Below are 19,824 nucleotides of genomic sequence, written 5' to 3'. Positions count from 1 at the left end.
ACATTGTGGGAGTGTCTTTTGTATTCAAGCATGAGTAATCAAGGCAATGAAATAAGGAGGTATAGTAATGGTATAGTAGGGACTAATGACAGGGTTGGTGCAGGTCAGAGAGGCTCATGTGAATAAGCTAAGTAACATAATCATACACTATATTTTTTCAGTGATGTTTAAGATTTGTAATTATATGCTTACAACTGAAATAAAACAAGCAAACCCTCCAATACTTCCATGAAAATTATCTTATTTCTGAATATTTCTAACTCCTAGCCCCTATTATAGGCCATCAAAGTATTTGGCTCAATGACTCAAATTTTATAATGTTATATTTATTAGGAATACAACTATCATGTCAAAGGTAAACAGACAGTACATTGAATTACAGCTGCTAACATTTACTGAGCACTTATTATGTGCCAGGTACTATTTTGAGAGTTTTGCTTATCTTGTTTAATCCTGCCAACAATACTAATATATAATGCAATTATAATCCCATTTTGTAGCTGAAATAGTGGAAACCTGGAGAGTATAGTGTGTAACTAGGCCAAGGCCACACAGCTATTCAGTGGCAGAGGTAGGATTTGAGCCCAGTACCTAGTGCCGGCGTTGTTGTGCTTGCCCATTACACTGTACTGCATCCCATGGAGAATGCTGAAAACAAGCTGGACATGATCTACCCGTTTTTAAATGCCATAGTTAACTTCAAGTGGCACATAAAGGGATTTGAAAATTTGTAAAAGGACTACTGAAGAGGGCGGTTGTATGAAACATTATTACATTGTAAGTGGGATAAAAATATCAGGGACAACATAGCTAGAAATAAATATAAAAAATTAACCAAAAACCTCGCAAAGCCTTAGGGATGTGGCTTTTTGTCCCCCAACTCCTTCCCTGGTGACTTGTTTTCCTGGAGTAGAACAACTGATTAGCATATTTTATTTCTGTTGTTCATGCCAAGCCTGTTTACCAGGACTGGATTTGCCTGATTGGCGGCGTTTAGTGCAGTGCCTGGCAGTTCTCTAAGGAGTGCTTAGACGTCCGCTGTAAATCATCTGCTCAGCCTCCCTGACTGCGAGCTCCGTGCCTCCCACCTGGTGCACTGGGCACGAGCATCCACACACTCGCCATATGCGGGCAGAATCACGCTCAGCCTCTGGGGGCAACACTGCCAATTAGAAGGTGAATTCGCAGCTCTCTGGGCAGGCCCTTACGTGTGCAAATCCTGTTCCTTGTAATTGGAATTGTGTTCGCAAATCCCTATACACCCAGGTGAGGTTGTATTACACCCCTGTATGTTGGATGGGGAAGAAAAGACAATCTGTTTAAAAGAGGCCAATTTAACTTCCTCTAAAAACTGGACAGTATGGATGAGCTCTTTGCAACCACAGTCTTTCATGGAATATAATTGCAATCACAATCTTTCAATGGAGTGCTCTTTATTTCTTAAAAAAATTCATAAAATCTACATTCTATGATAGCATAAATAATGGTCTCTCCTAACTATGTAGTCAGTCTTGAGAAAGAGATCTTGATGTCATCTTCTGTGACATCTTTATAAGGATCCACATTATTATAATGTAAGCCTAAATTCTGCTTGGCATAGAAGAAGACAATATCACCAGGCAATAACATGTTGTGTGGGGTTGGGAGGTATAGTTAATTGAGTTGGAAAGTAACCAACTTGCATAGTTTTTATTAATAACTTTTGCTAGGTAATATTACTTCCTCTTATTTAAAAGTCTTTAAGTGACAAATTTCATGATCATCATACCATGAATGTTTATGTTCTTTCACAATGTACATTAGCTAGTGATTTTCAATATAAAAAAAAACTGTGGGTAACAATGGGTTGCCTCTCTTTTAGGGAACATATTAATTTCAAAAGGTCTTGCTGACTCATGCATACAATTTCCAGTTGCAAAGTTAGAATTTTCTCTAGACATTTTTGTCAATATATTTCCTTTTTGATGTAAATTTCCCTCCTGCTGTTCATCCTTCTAACTAGCCACCCCATCTCCCATTTTATGTGGGCTTATATTCTACTATACCTTGCATTTTACAATCAAAACAACATTTAGAAAAGGAGTTATTCTTATTTGATAGCCTCTTAATAAAGAGTAGCCCTTCCATCTAACTCTGGTTGACAGAACAGCATCCATGCTTTCGTTACTGAAAATGTATTTTTTCAAGTGAGAAGGCTGCAGCTCCTTGTGTTCCTCTTTATTCCCTTGTAGGTTGAAGTGTGTCTCCCCCCGCCCCCCGCAAAAAGGGGGGTCCTAACCCCCAGTACCTCAGAATGAGAACTTATTTGAAAATAGGGTCATTGCAGATATAATTAGAGTTAAGTGAGGAGGAGGTCATACTGGAGTAGTGTGGGCTCCTCATCTGATATGACTGGGGTCATCTTGGCACATTGGCCACAGAGACCCGGGGAGAATGCCACGTGAAGATGGAGGAGAGGAGTGGTGCCCCTCTCAGCCAAGGAATGCCTGGGACTACCAGAAGCTGGGAGGAGAGAATGGAACAGATTCTCCCTCAGAGCTGTCAGAAGGAACTAACCCTGTTGACACCTTGATTTTGGACTTCTAGTCTCTCGAACTGTGAGACAATTGCTGTTGCTTTAAGCCACCCACTTTGTGATATTTTATTACGGCAAACTAATACAAGGCACAAAGCAATGATTCAAATCAAAAACCTTTCTGTCTCCCTTCCTAACACTAGAATTCTGACCCTTCTTTTGCCATGCCTGGTCTCTTGTGGTAACATTCCAGGCACGGCTCTTGATGCTCTTTTGGTCTGCACCCATTCATTTTACACACTGTTACTATTTTGTTATTTTTCTTCTGTGAACACGAATTTCCAGTGGTCACCCCCCATTGTGTCTGCAGCAGTAAACATTGTTTAGAGACACCTTTGATGGTCTGCCATCCTGGCCTCACTTGCCTTTCCAGCCCTTTTCCACACTGGGCCTCCTTTGTACACCACTGCATCAGCCACATCACACTTCTTAGTTCTCTGGATGTGACCATCACTTTTCTACCTCAAGCATGCTGTTCCTTTTGCAACCTACCCCCTTGAGAGAATTTTACTCTTTCATGACCTGTCTCAGATGCTGCTATAATAGTTTATTGATTCTCTTTCTTAACTAGATGCAATTGCTCTCTCTCTTTGGGCTCACAAAATAATTTATACTCCTTTTATGATACTTGTAGTAATTTGCTTTGCATTATCAATATTTGTGCACTGGTTCTTCATTGTATTAAGCCCTCAAGGCATCTGTAGCTCTTGTTTCCAGAATTCATGCATCCTTAGGCTAGATCATAGTTCCACAGTGGACCAACCAGAAGCACACTGCTGATTTCAGGCTTCTGTGGTGTTCCTCCTGGCACGTTCCCCTTCGTTCCCTTGAAGGGTACAGCAATGGACTCAAATCAAAGCCTTTTCTCTTCTTATTCCCATCACTATTATATTTGATATCTCCTTTCTGACCATGGGAGGATAAGTAAAGAATCTGATGATTCCCTCATCTCAGAAAGTCAAAAGAGAGAAGATTTTTAACACTAAATCTCTCAACCCGCTAATTTATCCATGACCTGGTGAAGTCTCTAAATGAATTGTAGCCAAACTTTTTTCCCCAAGATTTTGTGCACTTCATTATATGCATATTATACCTCAATAAAAATACTTTCTTTAAAAAGCAATCAGAAAAAAAAAAAGAAAAACTAACTACAAAGAGATGACAGCTAGATTAGCAACCCCCTTTTGGTCAGAAACAAAAAAAGTCTAGAATATAATCCAATAATGACTTTGAAATGTCAAGGAAAATAAATATCAACTTAGAGTCCTTTACCTAACAGAACTATTACTAATGAATGAGGGTGAGTAAAGGCATTTTCAGACCAAGACTAAAACAACCTCTAAAATATGTGTTTCAGCAAGAAATATGGTGGATGACTCAATCATAGCAAACAGGTTGGTGAACCTATGTGAGCATTAACTTTCAAAAATAGTAATTTTTTTCTTTTTATTTTGGTTGACACATAATGTGCACATTTATGGGATACAGAGTGATATTTTGATACATGTACGAAATGTGGAATGATCAGATCAGGGTAATTAGCATATCAATTGCTTCGAAGATTTATCATTTCTTTGTGAACATTCAAAATCATCTAGCTTTTTGAAAATATACACTAAATTATTTTTAACCATATTCACTCTACAGTGCTACAGAACAGTTATTCCTCCTGTCTAGCTGTAACTTTGTGTCTAGTAGCCAAACTATTTATTGGGTTTCTTTATTAGTAAAATTTTTTATCATGCATTTATAATTATATATTTGTCTATTTACTTTCAATTTACAAATTATATAACATACTCCTGTTCTAATATACTTTGTATATTATGGGACATATAAATTTGACATTAAAATATAAACATTATAATATTTTATTCCCAACTATAAATAGAGGTATACAAATAAATTCTTTTTTAAAAATGTTTGGGTGATAGCCTTTTCAGTTAGAAACTGTAGACAAAATAATTCCAAATTTAAATTTGTTTCTCTCGCATTTTCTTGAATTCTATATATATTCTAGTTATCAGCTCTTTATCGGATGTGTACCATGCAAATATGTTCTCCCATTCTATACATTGTCTGTTTGCTCTCTTGCTAGTTTCCTTGGCTGTGCAGAAGCTTTTTAATTTGATCAGGTCCCATTTTTTAAAATTTTTGTTTGCTGTGATTGCCTTTGGGGTCTTTTTCATAAATTCTTCCCCTGGGCCAATGTCTATATGAGTTTTTCCAACATTTTCTTCTAGAATTCTTATAGCTTCATTCATTAGGTTTATCCACCATGAGTTGATTTCTGTGAGAGATGCAGATCCTATTTCAAACAACCTCATTAAAAAGTGGGTTAAGGACATGAACAGAAACTTTTCAAAAAAAGATAGACTAATGGCCAAGAAACATATGAAAAAATGCTCAACATTTCTAATCATCAGGGAAATGCAAATCAAAACCACAATGAGGTATCACTTAACTCCAGTGAGAATGGCTTTTATCAAAAAGTCCCAAAGCAATAAATGTTGACATGGATGCGGAGAGATAGGAACACTCGTACACTGCTGGTGGGACTGCAAACTAGTACAACCTTTTTGGAAAGTAATATGGAGATACCTTAAAGAGCTATAGGTAGAACTACCATTTGATCCAGTAGTCCCATTACTGGGCATCTACCCAAAGGAAAAAAATGACGTTCAGCAGTATTGGTTATTGTCATATTGTGGCTATGCTGTCTCAGCATGTGACCTCCATTATCATCAAAGGAAGGGCATAAAGGAACATAGAGTACTCACATCTTCTATTCTATGCTTCAACTATGAAATAGTATACTTCATTTCTGCTCATATGCTATGGATTCATGGCCTACTTGAACTGCAAAGGGGCCAGAAAATGTGTGGGAGCATATGGCTATTTGGTGAGCAATAAATGTCTTGACCAAAAGATATGTATTATCAATTGGAGCAGGGGATTGGGCAAGAGTTAGTTAGGATTCTACAGGAAGTTGACTGAAGAGTGGCAGAAAAAGTCTTGAAGGAGGTTGGTGAATGTAATTGAGGAATGCAAAACAAGGTTCTGGGCATCCCACAGGAAGGAGCTGGACCTGTGGCAGGAACTCTCCTTGGCAGGAACTCTTCAGTACCATGGAGAGTTCCTGTCATTTAAATTGCTTAATAGCATATGCTGTAAATTGTAATGCCTTTAAAAATAGTAATTTATTCCATAAACATTTATTATGTGCCTATGATAGATTTTGTGGATAAAAAAGTTCATAACAGGCTGGGCGCGGTGGCTCACGCCTGTAATCCTAGCACTCTGGGAGGCCGAGGCGGGTGGATCGCTCGAGGTCAGGAGTTCAAGACCAGCCTGAGCAAGAGTGAGACCCCGTCTCTACTAAAAATAGAAAGAAATTATATGGACAACTAAAAAATATATATACAAAAAAATTAGCCGGGCATAGTGGCGCATGCCTGTAGTCCCAGCTACTCGGGAGGCTGAGGCAGTAGGATCGCTTAAGCCCAGGAGTTTGAGGTTGCTGTGAGCTAGACTGACGCCACGGCACTCACTCTAGCCCGGGCAACAGAGTGAGACTCTGTCTCAAAAAAAAAAAAAAAAAAAAAAAGTTCATAACAAATACTTAGTCTAAATGGAAAGACAACTCTCTATAATGCAATGGGTAAGTAGGTTCAATGTCAGAACTATTCACTAGGTATTAAACCTAAGGCATGAAACTAGGTATTAGTGAATAGCGTGGAGATGTGCCCAACATTAATCTTGAGTACAAGAAGGAGTTGTGCAGGAAAGTTTCTTAGAGGGAAGGATTTATGATCTCATTTGTATATGAAGTGTTAAGTGGGGGTTTAGCCAAGCCAGAGGGAGAAAGGGCAGTTTAGGCCAGGCACGGGTCAACAGACTTTTCCTGTAAATGGCCAGGTTGTAAATATTTGAGGCCTTTCAGGTTATATATGGTAGGTCTCTGTTGCATATTCTTCTTTGTGTTTTACAACTTTTCAAAATGTAAAACTATCCTTAGTTCAAGGGTTGTAAAATATAGGTCGTGGTCCAGATTTGACCTGTGGGTCACAGTTTGCTGACCTCTGGTCTAGGCAGAGAGAACATAGAACAAAAACAGACATGTGGGCATACGACTATATATAGTGGTCTTGATGGAGTATAAAGTGTGAAGAAGCATCATGACAAATGAGTCCAGAGAATTAGGGGACAGTATGTCACGTTGAGTAACTTAGACCTAATTCTATAAGTACAGGTTGCCAGTGAAGGATTTAAATAAGTGCTATAATCACATTTACATTTTAGAAAGACAGGAGTGTTGAGAATTTTCCGGAGGAGGCAAAACTGAACTCAGACCAATTAGGAAGCTATGGGCCATAGAGATAATGGAGATAATGAAGGCCTAGAATAAGGCAGTAGTGGGAAAGGCAGGCACTGTTGAAAAAATCTGTGGGTGACATCAGGAATGCTTGATGACTGATTGACTGGAGTGGGGAAAGTGGACAATAATGACTCCCAGACAAGATAGCATTGCTTCATCTGAGATTATAAATATTATTCTAACTCATTTACATTCATTCTTTAGCAGGAACTCTGATTTTAAAAGGATCTCTGCCATTTATTCCAGAAGCACACCGTCTGGGGTGTGAGCATAGCCACATCCTCTGATCTGATGTGACTCCTTGGGAAGTCTGTTAGGCTGCCCAGGAAGGGTATGGGGAGATTTCGCTACTGTTCATCAGGTAGATTGACTGTGATAAACAGTATCTTTCCTGTGGCAGAATGTTCATTCAAGGTAAGCGGTAAGGAACTCAAATAGGTTCATGAAAATAGTCCAAAAGGCCATAGCCTTTTAAAACCATCAGTTATTTTAGCACTTTTGGATCAAGAAGTCCAGAATTTTATAGACTTTTAACTTGCCCTCTGTCGTGGGCATATACCATCCATTATTGCCCAACATTTTTATGTAGTTTCCCACATTATGAGTGCGGCTTTCCCAAAATAGAATTTCCACACTTCCTTCCTTTCTAGAGTGAAGGCAAGTAACCTACGTTCCACCTATCAGCCCCATTCTCACGAGACTGGGATGTAGAAGAGTGTAGTATGAGGTCGGCACCCAGTATGGGGAGGTCAATGTTCTATCAAATGAAGTAGTGGAAGGTTCTTATTTTGGGAGAATAGCTGAAGTGAAGGTTCTGTTATTTCAGCCTAACTATCGTTGGTGTCAAGGAGTGGGCAGTGGCAGCTGTTGTTTTTGTGTTGGTCCAGTGCCATGGTGTGGTGGACCTCGCTCTTTGTTGCACAGCATTCAAGTTTACTTCTGTAGCCCTACCCGAGAAGCTAGATAATATCTCTAAAAGTCCCTTCAATTAGTTAGATTGTATTCTGTGGTTTGCAACTGAAAGTGTCAATGGGTATATCCAGGGCTTCAATTACATAATGTTATATAAAACTTCATGGGAACAGTTAGACAAAATGTCTACAAAGGCTTTTTAGAGGGACAATATGAAAAAAAAGATTGGGAAATACCGTCATAGAATAAATGGGCAACAGGTCAATTCAAAGATGGCAGCAGCAGTGTGGTCTCTAATCGTCAAAGCAGAGAGAACGGAGAAGTCATTGTGTCTTTAAGATGTTGGGATTGAAGACCATGGGAATATTCATGTTAACAAGAATAAAATATTTGATAAAACAGTTTTACCTGGAGCTGTTTCTATAGGCAGCAGTCACAGGTTATTTAGAGATAACCTTGCTAGGGATAATTCTTTTAGGTCAGCCAATCTGGATACAGTTAAGATACTCAAATCCCATTTTTACATTCAGAGGCTTTCTGGAGTTAGACAGGAGTTACCATGCCTGGTGTTGCTCTGGCCTGGGCTCCATGCTCAGCCTGGGTGATCTCCAACTCAGTTACCTATTTAAAGGAGAGTTTTGTTTAAGTGTAGTAAAAACAGACAAGGACTGAGATATGTTCTTTAATTCTGCAAATAAAATTGCAACATTTAATGAACACTATCCTAGTCACTTTACATGCAATTTAGCATTTATGCTCATGACATGAATTATTTCACTTAATCATTTTCAGAGTTCTGTTGAGATTATTACCCATATATTATATAATAATGATCTTAAGACTTGGAGAGTTTAGGTGTTGTTCAAGATCACACCACTAAAAAGTGACAGGGCTGGATCCCAAGTGACTAGTGACTCGGGCAATTTACTTAACCTCATTAAGCTTCTATAAAATTGGAATAATATTTAATAATAATACTTCTCAAGGTTTTTAATGAATAAGTGAGTTAATCTTTGTAAAACACTCAAAACTTTGCCTGCATCTTTAAAACCCAGCAAATGTTGGCTGTTGTTATTTTGTCCAGCATATATCTCTGTCTGTCTGTCTCTCTCTTAAACTAAGACAGGCAGCTGGGCACGGTGGCTCATGCCTGTAATCCTAGCACTTTGGGAGGCCCAGGCAGAAGGATTGCTTGAGGCAGGGGTTCAAGACCAACCTGGGCAACATAGCAAGGCCCTGTGTCTACAAAATTATTTTTTAAAAAAACTAGCCAGATGCAGTGACCTGCGGCTATATGTAATCCTAGCTACTTGGGAGGCTGAGACAGGAGGATCACTTGAGCCCAGGAGTTTGAGGTTATAGCAAGCTATGATCACACTACTCACTGCACACCAGCCTGGGTGGCAGAGTGAGACTCTGCCTCTAAAATAAGTACATTAATATAGGCAGAGGTCTGAATCAGGATACTCAATAGTAAGTTTATTGCAGTAAACTTCTCAGAGACGTCAGGTGGGCATTTCTTTCGCAGTGGTAAGGGAGAAGGGACAGGCTTGAGAATGTTGGAGTTGGCCTTTAGGGGCTGGAGTTATTCCAATAAGGCAACAGTCTCTAGGTTTTGTTTTGTTTTGTTTTGTTTTTGTTTTAATGGAAGCCTTGCTGAGACTCTTTAGTCTCCCATATGACTTGGATTTATATCTCTAAAGTCCTCCCCTTTGAGTTTCTCTGCCCTGCATATGTGTAAAATCTGACTCCTAAACTGGAAGTTGGGATGTGAATTCAATACACACCAGAGCAGGTCACAGGGGCACACACCAGGTGGTGACGCAGAATATAGTTCTGGACAGGTAGCCAGCATAGTTGGAGGAAAGGCTGGGGGAAGGCAACGTGTCGTGATTATCTATCACCAAGCAGCTGTTAAGCGGGGAGGGACAGTATGTAGTATTAGGAGAGAAGGCAGTAGAGATAAGCCTTGGACCAGCAGATCAGAAAGGTTTAGTTAGACAGGCAGGGCAGACTTCACATAGCTCTTTGGAAAGGATGCTGCGCTGTCAAACTCAGTGGCCACGTAGACTCAAGTGTAACTGGATGACTTTGCCCTTTAGAGGAACAACTGTTGACTTAAAGATGTCTCACTCACGTCTGTATCTAATTCAGAGATGTGTCTGCCAAGAGGACAAAGGGCATCGAATAACTGATAAAAATTGAGGCATTTAAAGAAAAAGAGGACCTGAGCTTGTGCTTTAGAGGTAGGGTTAGCGCTCTCTCTGCTCACTCTCAAATGGTTTGCACTCCATCACTGGATTTGGACAGGATTTCTATTGAATCAGGAGAGGTGTCTATCCCAGAACTGAGGTACTACAATTTGCATAGGGTGGAAGCCAGCAGACAGTGTAAGATAGATGAACCTGGTCCAAATGCCATTTACTAGCTCTGACACTCTTGACAAGTCACTTAAATTTACTGAGTCTTGGTTCCTTTGTCTCTAAAATGGGAATGGTGACAATAACTAACACATATAACATTATGTGCCATGCACTCATTTAATCTTCACAGCCACACAATTAATATCATCCTCATTTTCCTGGAAAATTTTACAGGAAACTGAGGAACTTAGTGATTGAATAACCTGCACAAGATTCCATACCTCCTTGGTAGGGGAGCAAGGATCTGAACAGGCAGGCTGCCTCCAGAGTCTGTACTTCCACCTTCCCACTCTACCGCCTCTCTGATGCCTGGTACAGAGAAGGCATTTGCTAAGTGGTGGTGCTGGGAGAGGAATGAAGAGGACTCTCATCATAGTAATTGCAATGAGTGAGGAAGGAATCAGAGCGACTTAGAATAGGCTCTGTTTATAGAACTGATGAGAAGTATGGAAATAGCATAGGTCCTCACACATTTCTAACTTATACGTCCATAGATGTATGATTCCAGAATGATTTTTAAAATGTTTTAGTACTTTTTGGCTTCTTACATTTAAGTGTGAAACCAAATGCCTCCAAATCAATGCTTTAAAAAATAAGCACACACAGGGTATATGTGTGAGTGTGTGCACATACTATTCAATATCTTGTAGCACTCCTTGAGAGCTATTCTTTTCAAACCCATTTTCATTAGGCTGGTACTTGACAGATAAGCTGCAATGAGGCTGTTTTCAGGAAATTCTGTGATTACTTTTCAGTGTACAAAATCGTGTTTGGCTTTGTTGAAATGTTTGAGTACATTGACCTGCCAAAGAAGGCAAATAATAGACAAGCCAAGTTCTGTAATAGACAGTTAGTCATATTTGAGTTAACAGGTTAAAGACTGACAAAATGAACAGATTAAAGACTGACAAAAAGGAATTGTATAATTCATTTTCTCTTTTTCATTTACAATATAACACTAACTTTCCAAACTAGATTTTCAGAATAGCTTGTTTTTTATGAACTGATGGGAGCCTTTAGATACCCCTTTTAAAGGAAGAAGAAATGATGAAAATAAAAGGAAGGAGAAATTATCTTAAATATGTGTGCCATTTTGATCTTAACACTTCTTGTGTAGGCATAATGTAATAGTTTTACTAGATTTCCTGACAATACATTCTACCAAGCTTTCTGAAAGTATTTGAAATAATAAAATAATATTTCATTTAAGATTTCATCAGTTTTATATATGGAGTAACATTTTTTTGTACAGAGGTTACATTTTTCACATGACAAAAATCTGATTTTTGTCACGAGGTTAGTTATTTTTGGTAACACAATCTTCAGTGTGTTTCTTAGAAGTGAATAGCCTACCTTTTTATGAGAGTATGAAGATTTTGTTTTAGAGTTGGGGGATCATAGAACTTCTAGTTACAGTTCTGAAGACCCAAAGTACACACATTAAAAGCATAGAAAGGTATTCCTGGGGGAAAATGGGGTTCACACAAGGTTTAGTCACAAACTTAAAATAACTGAAGACTTGTCAAGGAAAATGACATCCCGGAAGGCACAGAAATGTGTGTCACTGTCTTAAAAGGGAGCGTGGAGGCAACTTTAGAAAAATTAAAGACATTGTGAGTTGAATCTTGCTGAAGTAGAATGTGGATAAAGGAAACTCTGCTGTTTATTCCAATCCTTCAACCACAACTTTGATAAAGAAGGCAAATATTGGCTATTTGTAAACTAGATATCCAATGGTTTGTATGACAATGGATTTTAAACCCCATACTTTGTCAAAGGAATAGTGGCTTCAAGGAGTTATGGTGACTGTTAGTATAGAAATTAGAGCAAGGTTATGAATATTTTGTTTTTCAGAAGTGTGTACACAATATTCAAAAGGAAAATGTTTTCATAACATAGATGCTTTTAAGTCTTGCTAAAATCAAAACAGTTACTAGTTTTGTAGAACTTCAGGGTTTGAAGGATATACTCTACATTTTTTGCTTGAAGCTATATCAGGAGAACTACATTTGAAGTTTTTACTTTCTCTCATAGCCCAATTCTTTTGGAAAAGGATAGCCTCTTTGGGGACGAAATTCCATATGAAAAATTTTTTGTATGACAGTTTATGCATAACTACATCAATGAAAATAAAATATTAAACTACATTATACACATATATATTAATAAAACTCAGTATGTATCCTATTATCCAGCATGCAGTAAGGAAAGCAACATCACCTTAAATTCATTATCAAATTCAAATTTCAGTTATCCCAAGAATAGGTTTCCAAATCATAGGTATTAACTAGATGACATATGTCTTTCAGGACACCAAAGGCATTAAAAAGATCACCATGGTGGATGTAGGAAATCGTGTCTCATAGAACATTGAAAGCTGGTTCTGACTCTCTCATTCTCCTGGTTCTTGTTTTATATGTGCAGCCCTGCTCATTATGTCCACGTTTGTGGAACGTCCTCCCGTCTTTCTTCTATTCATTTATGTTGTACTCAGCTATGGAGCTGAAAGGGGTCTTAGCATTTACAGATGTCATAAGGAAGCTGGAGGGGCGCATCCTGACAAAGTCACGCAGCAGTGAATGGCAGAGGGGACCGTCTCTGGATGACGCCCTGCTGCTTCATGTAAATGAATAAAAATATGGGAAATCTTAGCTTTCCCTTCAATACTCAGTTCCAGTTTCCGACTCCAATAGAGCCATTTCTGACTGTGTAGCAACCGGGGCTACCCTGCCCCCTTGCCGTGTGACCACGAGCAAGTTCTTTTGTTTGCATTTTCTCAGTGTCCTAATCAGTGAAGTGGAGAGCATGTAACTACTCCTACCTCACAGCGTTGTTAAGGGCCTTAAGTAAGTCAGTATTCATGAAGCACTTAGAATAATGCCAGGTCATAGTAAGTGTTCAATAAGCATTAGTCGTCATTAATATAATTGTCCAAATTAATTACTTTTTCACTCCTATTTTGTATTTTTCATCAATATCACTCAACACTTACTTGTTTTCTAGCTGCTTTGTTTAGAATGTTAGTTTATTTCCGTTTTCTCTTCCCAGTTCCAGTCATTTCAGGGCAAATTTTCTGTATTTCTTTTATATACCTCCATAGGGCCTTACCCAATGTTTGATGCAAAATAGGGACACTGAGTTTTTTTTCCCCCTGCTGGTTGATATTTAGATAAATAGATTTCTAATAGTTACAACTCTGGCTGGCTTTTAGATGTTCTCAAAGAAAAGCCAATTACAATGTGGTAGCAGTATAATTAATATGCCAGTGCTCTATGTTAGAAAAGCAAAGACCATGTACACTCAGTGTTTGAAAATGTCCAGAGAATACATGTTTGGGGTGGTTTTAGGAGTAGTGAGTAAGAGGATAGGATATTTTGTGTTACTACCAAGGCCATTGTATAAAAGATTGTTAAATAGCTTCAAAGTCTTTATTGAGACTTCAGTAATGTGAATAGTATTACTCTAACCTCTGGATTCTAGACAACATTTTACTAAGGCACATGTTAATGCAAGTTCTTGGCTATACATTAGAATTGCTTGGTGAAATTTGTAAAATCCCAATACCCACACTCTCCTCCAGACCAGTTAACTCAGAATCTCTGGGTGCCAGAGATTATATCTCTTCTGGTGGTGCCTCTGTGTCGCCAAATTGGAGAACTACTATGCTAGACTGTTGGATTGCGAGTATGTTATTCTATGGCATGTTCATCCAGGCTAGGGCGTGAGCTACTTCCCTTATAAAATTCTGTCTAGTAATGTGTGGCCCAGACATTGACTCACTTTCTAGGAGGGGTTTTGAGGAATGGGGAGATGTTTGCCTGTGAATCCTGTTCCCAAGGCTCTGTAATACTGAAATGTTATTTTGTTTGATTTGTTTCCCTTCCCACAAGACCCTGGCTATTACTGTGTTTTCCCTTTTGGCCAGGCAGACTTCTGCAGACTTGTCATTTTCTACACACTGGATCCCTGCTTTATGCCTGACCAGAGGAAAGTGGCAATGCCTGAGTCATGGCTACTGAGTGTCCTTTGGCACTTCGTGATTTCCCTGGGAGCCTCCTATCCTCCCTAACCCTGTGGTTTCTCTGGATTGATGAATTTTGTCATGAATGAGAAAAAGAGAATCATTTGGATGTGTCAAAATATAGACTTGTTTTTCTATTGCTTAGACCAGTTATGATTTATGCTGAACAACTTTCCATTGTAGAAGATTCAATTTCACTAGTTAATGCAATATAGGTATTATAAATTCTGTTGTCTTTTATTAAATATTTTTAAAGTTATTCTTGTATTTATTTAGAAAAATATCTCTTGAGTATCTGTGATGTGTCAGACATTGTGGCAGGTGCTTGGAATATGAAGTTTAAAGACAGAGTTCCTCATAAACTACTTGGGGAAATAACCAAGTGCTATGATAGAGGGATGTATGAACTGTGGGGGGGGGACACCTATCCAGACATGGGGCAGGGGCAGTGAGTGGAGAGGGAGGTCTTTGAGATAGGGCCAGGCCATATGTGATGTGTCTTTGTGTTATTAGTCCCAGAACAGTAAGTGAATTCTGTTAATGTTTGGTGTTAAACACAGGCTACATTGAGCCTTGCCTTGCCTTGAAAGCACGTAGAAGTTAGCCTCCCAGAGAAGAAGGATGGGTGGGAGGAGAGCAGAAGTCTGGGGCCAGCTATATCTAAAGGAGAGCATATGTTTAGAGACATGCGTAAGGGTGGCTCAACCACCAGTGCTTGAGAATCACTGCAGAGCTGGTTCACAGAGGTGGCGAGGCAGTGCAGGGAGAGAGGGTAGGGGTCAGATTGTGCCAGACTTTATAACTGATGCTAAGGAGTTTGCATTTCTCTGGAATCTGTGCCATTTGAGGAGATTTAGCAGGGAATTGACAGGATCATATATGCCTTTCAGAAAAATCGTTTTGGTAGAATGGGGAATGAAACAGGGGCAGAGAAACCTGTAAGGAGTGATCATGACATTCCAGGGGAAGAATGCTAGGAACCGAGAACCATTTAGGAAAAAAATCAAAACTCAAATGCTTACCTTGTACCGCACAACAAAATAAAATTTAGAAGCATTAAAGATGCCAATGTAAAAATAAAACAGTAGGAGAATTTTTTTAATATCTTATGCATTGAGAAAAATTTCATTTTTTTTTTTTTTTGAGACAGTATCTCACTCTGTCACCAGTCTGGAGTGCAGAGGCTCAACCATAGCTTACCTTCAGCCTCAAACTCCTGGGCTCCAGAGATCCTCCTGCCTCAGCCTCCCTAGCAGCTGGGACTATGGGTGCCCAACTAATTTTTTTAAACAATTTTTGTAGAGGTGGGGTCTTGCTATTTTGCCCAGGCTAGTCATGAACTTGAGAAGACCTTTTTAAGCATGAGATCAAAGGCCTAAATATAACAAAAATAAGTATTTGTGCATACTTTGATAGGTGCTAGAGAAATGTGGATTAGTAGACCTGATTTGTCTTTTAAGAGCTTAAGATATAGAGAAAGATAAGGAAACAAAATATTCCAAATGCCTTGGGCTAAGAGCTATGTTGGAGTTAAGGAAATGGTTCAGCTGGAACCTAATGGAGGAAATGCCAGGGTTTGCTTGGAAGTAGATAGGAGAGGCTTGGCAAGGCAGAAAATGGGCTAAATCTTGATGTGGGATCTGTCAGGTGGTTGAAGCAAATTGGAGAGAGAGAGAGAACATTTTAGATAGAGGGCACAGCTCGTGCGAAGGTGGAAGAGGGTTCATTTGGTATTTTTGGTGTGTAAAGTGCAAGGGGATGGGCAAAACATAGGGGCAGGAAGTGCTGAAGTTGAGGTTGAACATGGAGATGAGTGGCAGATACAAAGGGTCTTAATTTTATCGTACAGACAAGTGCCATCCAGTAGAGCTTTCTGTGATGGTGGAAATGCTCTGTTCTGTGCTGTCCAATATGGCAGCCACTATTGCGCATGTGAAATCTACCTAGTACACCTGAAGAGCTGAATTTTTAATTTGTATCTAATAGTCATTAAATTTAAATAACTACTGTGGCTAGTGGCTACCATATTGGAAATTGAAACCGTAGACAATATGGGGTCATTGAGAATTTCCTTGTAGGGAAATAGTATAAATAGAATCATATTTTAGAAAGGCAGGAAGAAAATCAAGATTTATCGAGAGCCCACTGCTTTAGATACTGTACTACGTGCTGTCAGATGTATTGAGTCACTTAATTCTCACAACTTTAAGATATAGGGGACATGGTATTTCCATTTTACAGACAAGAAAACTCAGAAAGAATAAGTTATTTGTCTAAGTTCACAAAGCCAGTAAATGAGAGAATTTTTAAATTTAACTTCCTATTCCTGGCAATGTTTTTAGTACATTTTTATTAATAAATTTTATTTTTTAGGGAATTTTTAGGTTCCCAGCAAAGTTGAGTGAAAAGTACAGATAGTTCCCATATGCCCTGTGTCCCCACACATGAGGAATCTCCACTGTTCTCAATGTCTTGCCCCACCGTGGCACATTTGTTACATTCCATGAACCTGCAATGACATCATTATCACCCACAGTTCACTCTTAGTGCTGTGCATTCTATGGGTTTAAAAAATTTGTATAATGACATGTATCCACGTCATTAATAGTATTATACAGAATAGTTAGTTTCACTGCCCTGAAAATCCTCTGTGCTCTGCCTATTCATCCGTCCCCACCCCCAAACCCTGGAAAAGACTCATCTTTTTACTGTCTCCATAGTTTTGCCTTTTCCAGAATGTCATATAGTTCGAATCATATCATATTGTAGCCTTTCATATTGGTTTCTTTCACTAAGTAATGTGCATATTTAAGTTTGCTTCATGCCTTTTCATGACTTGATATTAAATAGTTCATTTCTTTTTAGTGCTGAATAGCATTCCATTGTCTAGATATACCACAGTTTATCCATTCACCTACTGAAAAACATCTTGGTTGCTTCCAAGTTTTGGCAATTATGAATAAAGCTGCTATGAATGTCCATGGGCAGGTTTTTGTGCGGACGTAAGTTTTCAGTTCATTTGGGTAAATACCAAGGAGTGCAACTGCTGGATTGTATGGTTAGAGCAGTGGTCCCCAACCTTTTAGGCACCAGGGACCAGTTTCATGGAAGATAATTTTTCTACAGATGGTGGGGTGGGAGGGAGAGGCGGAGCTCAGGCAGTGATGTGAGCAATGGGGAGGGGAACGACTGTAAATATAGATGAAGCTTCCCTTGCTCACCGCTAACCTCCTGCTGTGCACCTCCCACTCCCTTCCAAGTTTCATGGAAGACAATTTTTTCATGGATGGGGGGAGGGGAGAAGGCGGAGTGGGGTCAAGGGGAAGGCAGAGCTCTGTAGTCCAATTCCTAACAGGCCACAGACCGGTACCAGTCCATGGCCCAGGAGTTGGGGACTGCAGAGTTAGATTATGTTTAGTTTTGTAAAAAACTGCCACTGCCACACTATCTTCCAAAGAGGCTATACCATTTTGCATTTCCACCAGCAATGAATGAAAGTTCCTGTTTTTGCACATCCTTACCAGCATTTGGTATTGTCAGTGTTTTGGATTTTGATCATTAATAGATTTAAGTGATATCTCACTGTTTTCTTAGTTTGCAATTCCCTAATGACATACTGTGCTAAACGTCTTTTCGTATGCTTATTTGCCATCTGTTTTATCTTTTTTTGTGAGGTGTCTGTTCAGATATTTTGCCCATTTTTAATCGGGTTGTTTGTTTTCTTATTGTTGAGTTATTTGTTCATATTTTATATCTGAGGTAAACCTAAGAGGATCACCTTATTAGAAAAGGGAAAAAACATTCCTTGATAGTCAAGCTGGGAGCTGACCTGCTTGTAGCTGGGCCATGGTGTTCTCACATTGAACATAAGCAATTTTACCAAACATGAATGTTAGACAAGGCCACTGATTGACTGTAATGATACAAGGCAAAAACAACCTACTCTTTGATCATCCTTAAACACAGACAAAATCAAGAACATCGTACAAACTACAAAAATGACCAACATCCCCCTCTCCATGCAAACATGACTGCTGTTGCTTTTTTACCAATTGCAGATTTAGCGTCGTTCCATTCCTAATGCCTCCTGGATAAAAATTAAGATACTCAGTGATAAAATTGCTTCCACTTTTGTGATGTTCCCAAATCCAGAAGCAAAGCCACCTTTTTCTGAAACCTCCCAAACAGTACTGGGGGGTTTCCCAGAATGCAGAGCTGTCAGTACTAACATTGGGAAATTCCTGGGCAAACCTGATCACCCGGCTCTCTGAAATAACATAACACAGGCCTAAATATTTTAACCAGCCCCTCCCAATGCCCTCTTACTGATCTGCCTCCCAGTTCCCGATGGCGTTTGGTCTCCCTTGTTGCAGACAGTTCCAATAAACCTAACCTAGGTTAACTGCAGGTTGGTCCTGGTGGCCTTTGGTGATGGGCAAAGATCAATCAACAAAATCAAAGCAAAACAAATACTATGGAAATGATTTTAGTAGGTCACTCCTTAACAGTAATGTTGTAAATGATTAATTTACCTCTAGCAATAAACAGTAAAAAATTACATAACTTATGAGGAAGCCAAATAGCATAATGAATCTTACCATAAAAGAAAAAAATGTCCAGAAAATATTGTGATGCCATGAGAGGAAGGACTTTGTTTTGTTGTCTTGATAATGATTTCCCTTCCTTTCTGTCTCTCAGGGATCATGTCGGACCACCAGTTTGGTAACCAGTTTATGTGCAGCGTGGTGGCCTCTCACGTGAGTCACCTGCCCACAACCAACCTCAGCTTCGTCTGGATTGCTCCCCCCGCGGGCACAGGCTGTGTGAATTTCATGTAAGTGCCCAAGTGTCTGTGACACATACAGAAGGCAAATAATTACAACCTCCCGTGGGCTTACATGTAGGGTAACTGCTTAAATGTATTATTTTGACAGGTTTGACCTTAATTAAAGCCACTCATTTTGGTGTCAAAAAAGGTCAAAACTGTTTTTTTTTAAAGTAACTTGGTTTTGCATATTTATTTATACCTCTAAAGTTCTGAATTGGATTTTAGTTGACAGAAACACGAGATAAAAGTAAGTGAATTGGGGGGGTGGGGGTGGAGAATGGAGGGAAGTTGTTCAAAGGGTACCAAGTTTCAGTTAGGAGAAATAAGTTTGGAGAGCTATTGCACAGCATGGTAACTATAGTTAATCATAATGTAGTATATATTTCAAAATTTAAACATTCTCATCACAAAAAAATGGTAAGTATGTGAAGTGATGGATATGTTAATTTGCTTGTTTTAATCATTCCACAAAGTAAACATACATCAAAACATCCCGTTGTACTCCATAAATATATCTATAATTATTATTTGTGAATTTTAAAAGATACAAATAATTCAGAGCAATTGGAAAATGAGTGTTCAGAAAATAAGATGAAAACAGGTACAAAGAATGCTATAGGACTCCATCCACTTTTTGAAAGAAGACCACAAATTTAGCTTTGAGCATTCCGGCCATTAGTGCCAACT

The 19,824-nt window shown here is 39.0% G+C and overlaps 1 protein-coding gene across 2 annotated transcripts in view; it reads left to right on the top strand.

Moving 5' to 3' along the window:
- Nucleotides 1-19,824, top strand: part of RELN (reelin) — a 447,102-nt gene that overhangs the window by 111,046 nt on the left and 316,232 nt on the right. For both annotated transcript variants that reach the window (XM_069462478.1, XM_069462477.1), the window contains exon 3: nt 19,008-19,143. In XM_069462478.1, coding sequence (XP_069318579.1) covers nt 19,008-19,143 — 136 coding nt within the window. The remainder of the gene's footprint in view (nt 1-19,007; nt 19,144-19,824) is intronic.

Source organism: Eulemur rufifrons, chromosome 29 (assembly GCF_041146395.1).
Source record: "Eulemur rufifrons isolate Redbay chromosome 29, OSU_ERuf_1, whole genome shotgun sequence".
NCBI classification, from domain to species: domain Eukaryota; kingdom Metazoa; phylum Chordata; class Mammalia; order Primates; family Lemuridae; genus Eulemur; species Eulemur rufifrons.
The sequence above is the reverse complement of the archived record's forward strand: the minus strand, read 5'-3'. Positions and strand labels throughout refer to the sequence as shown.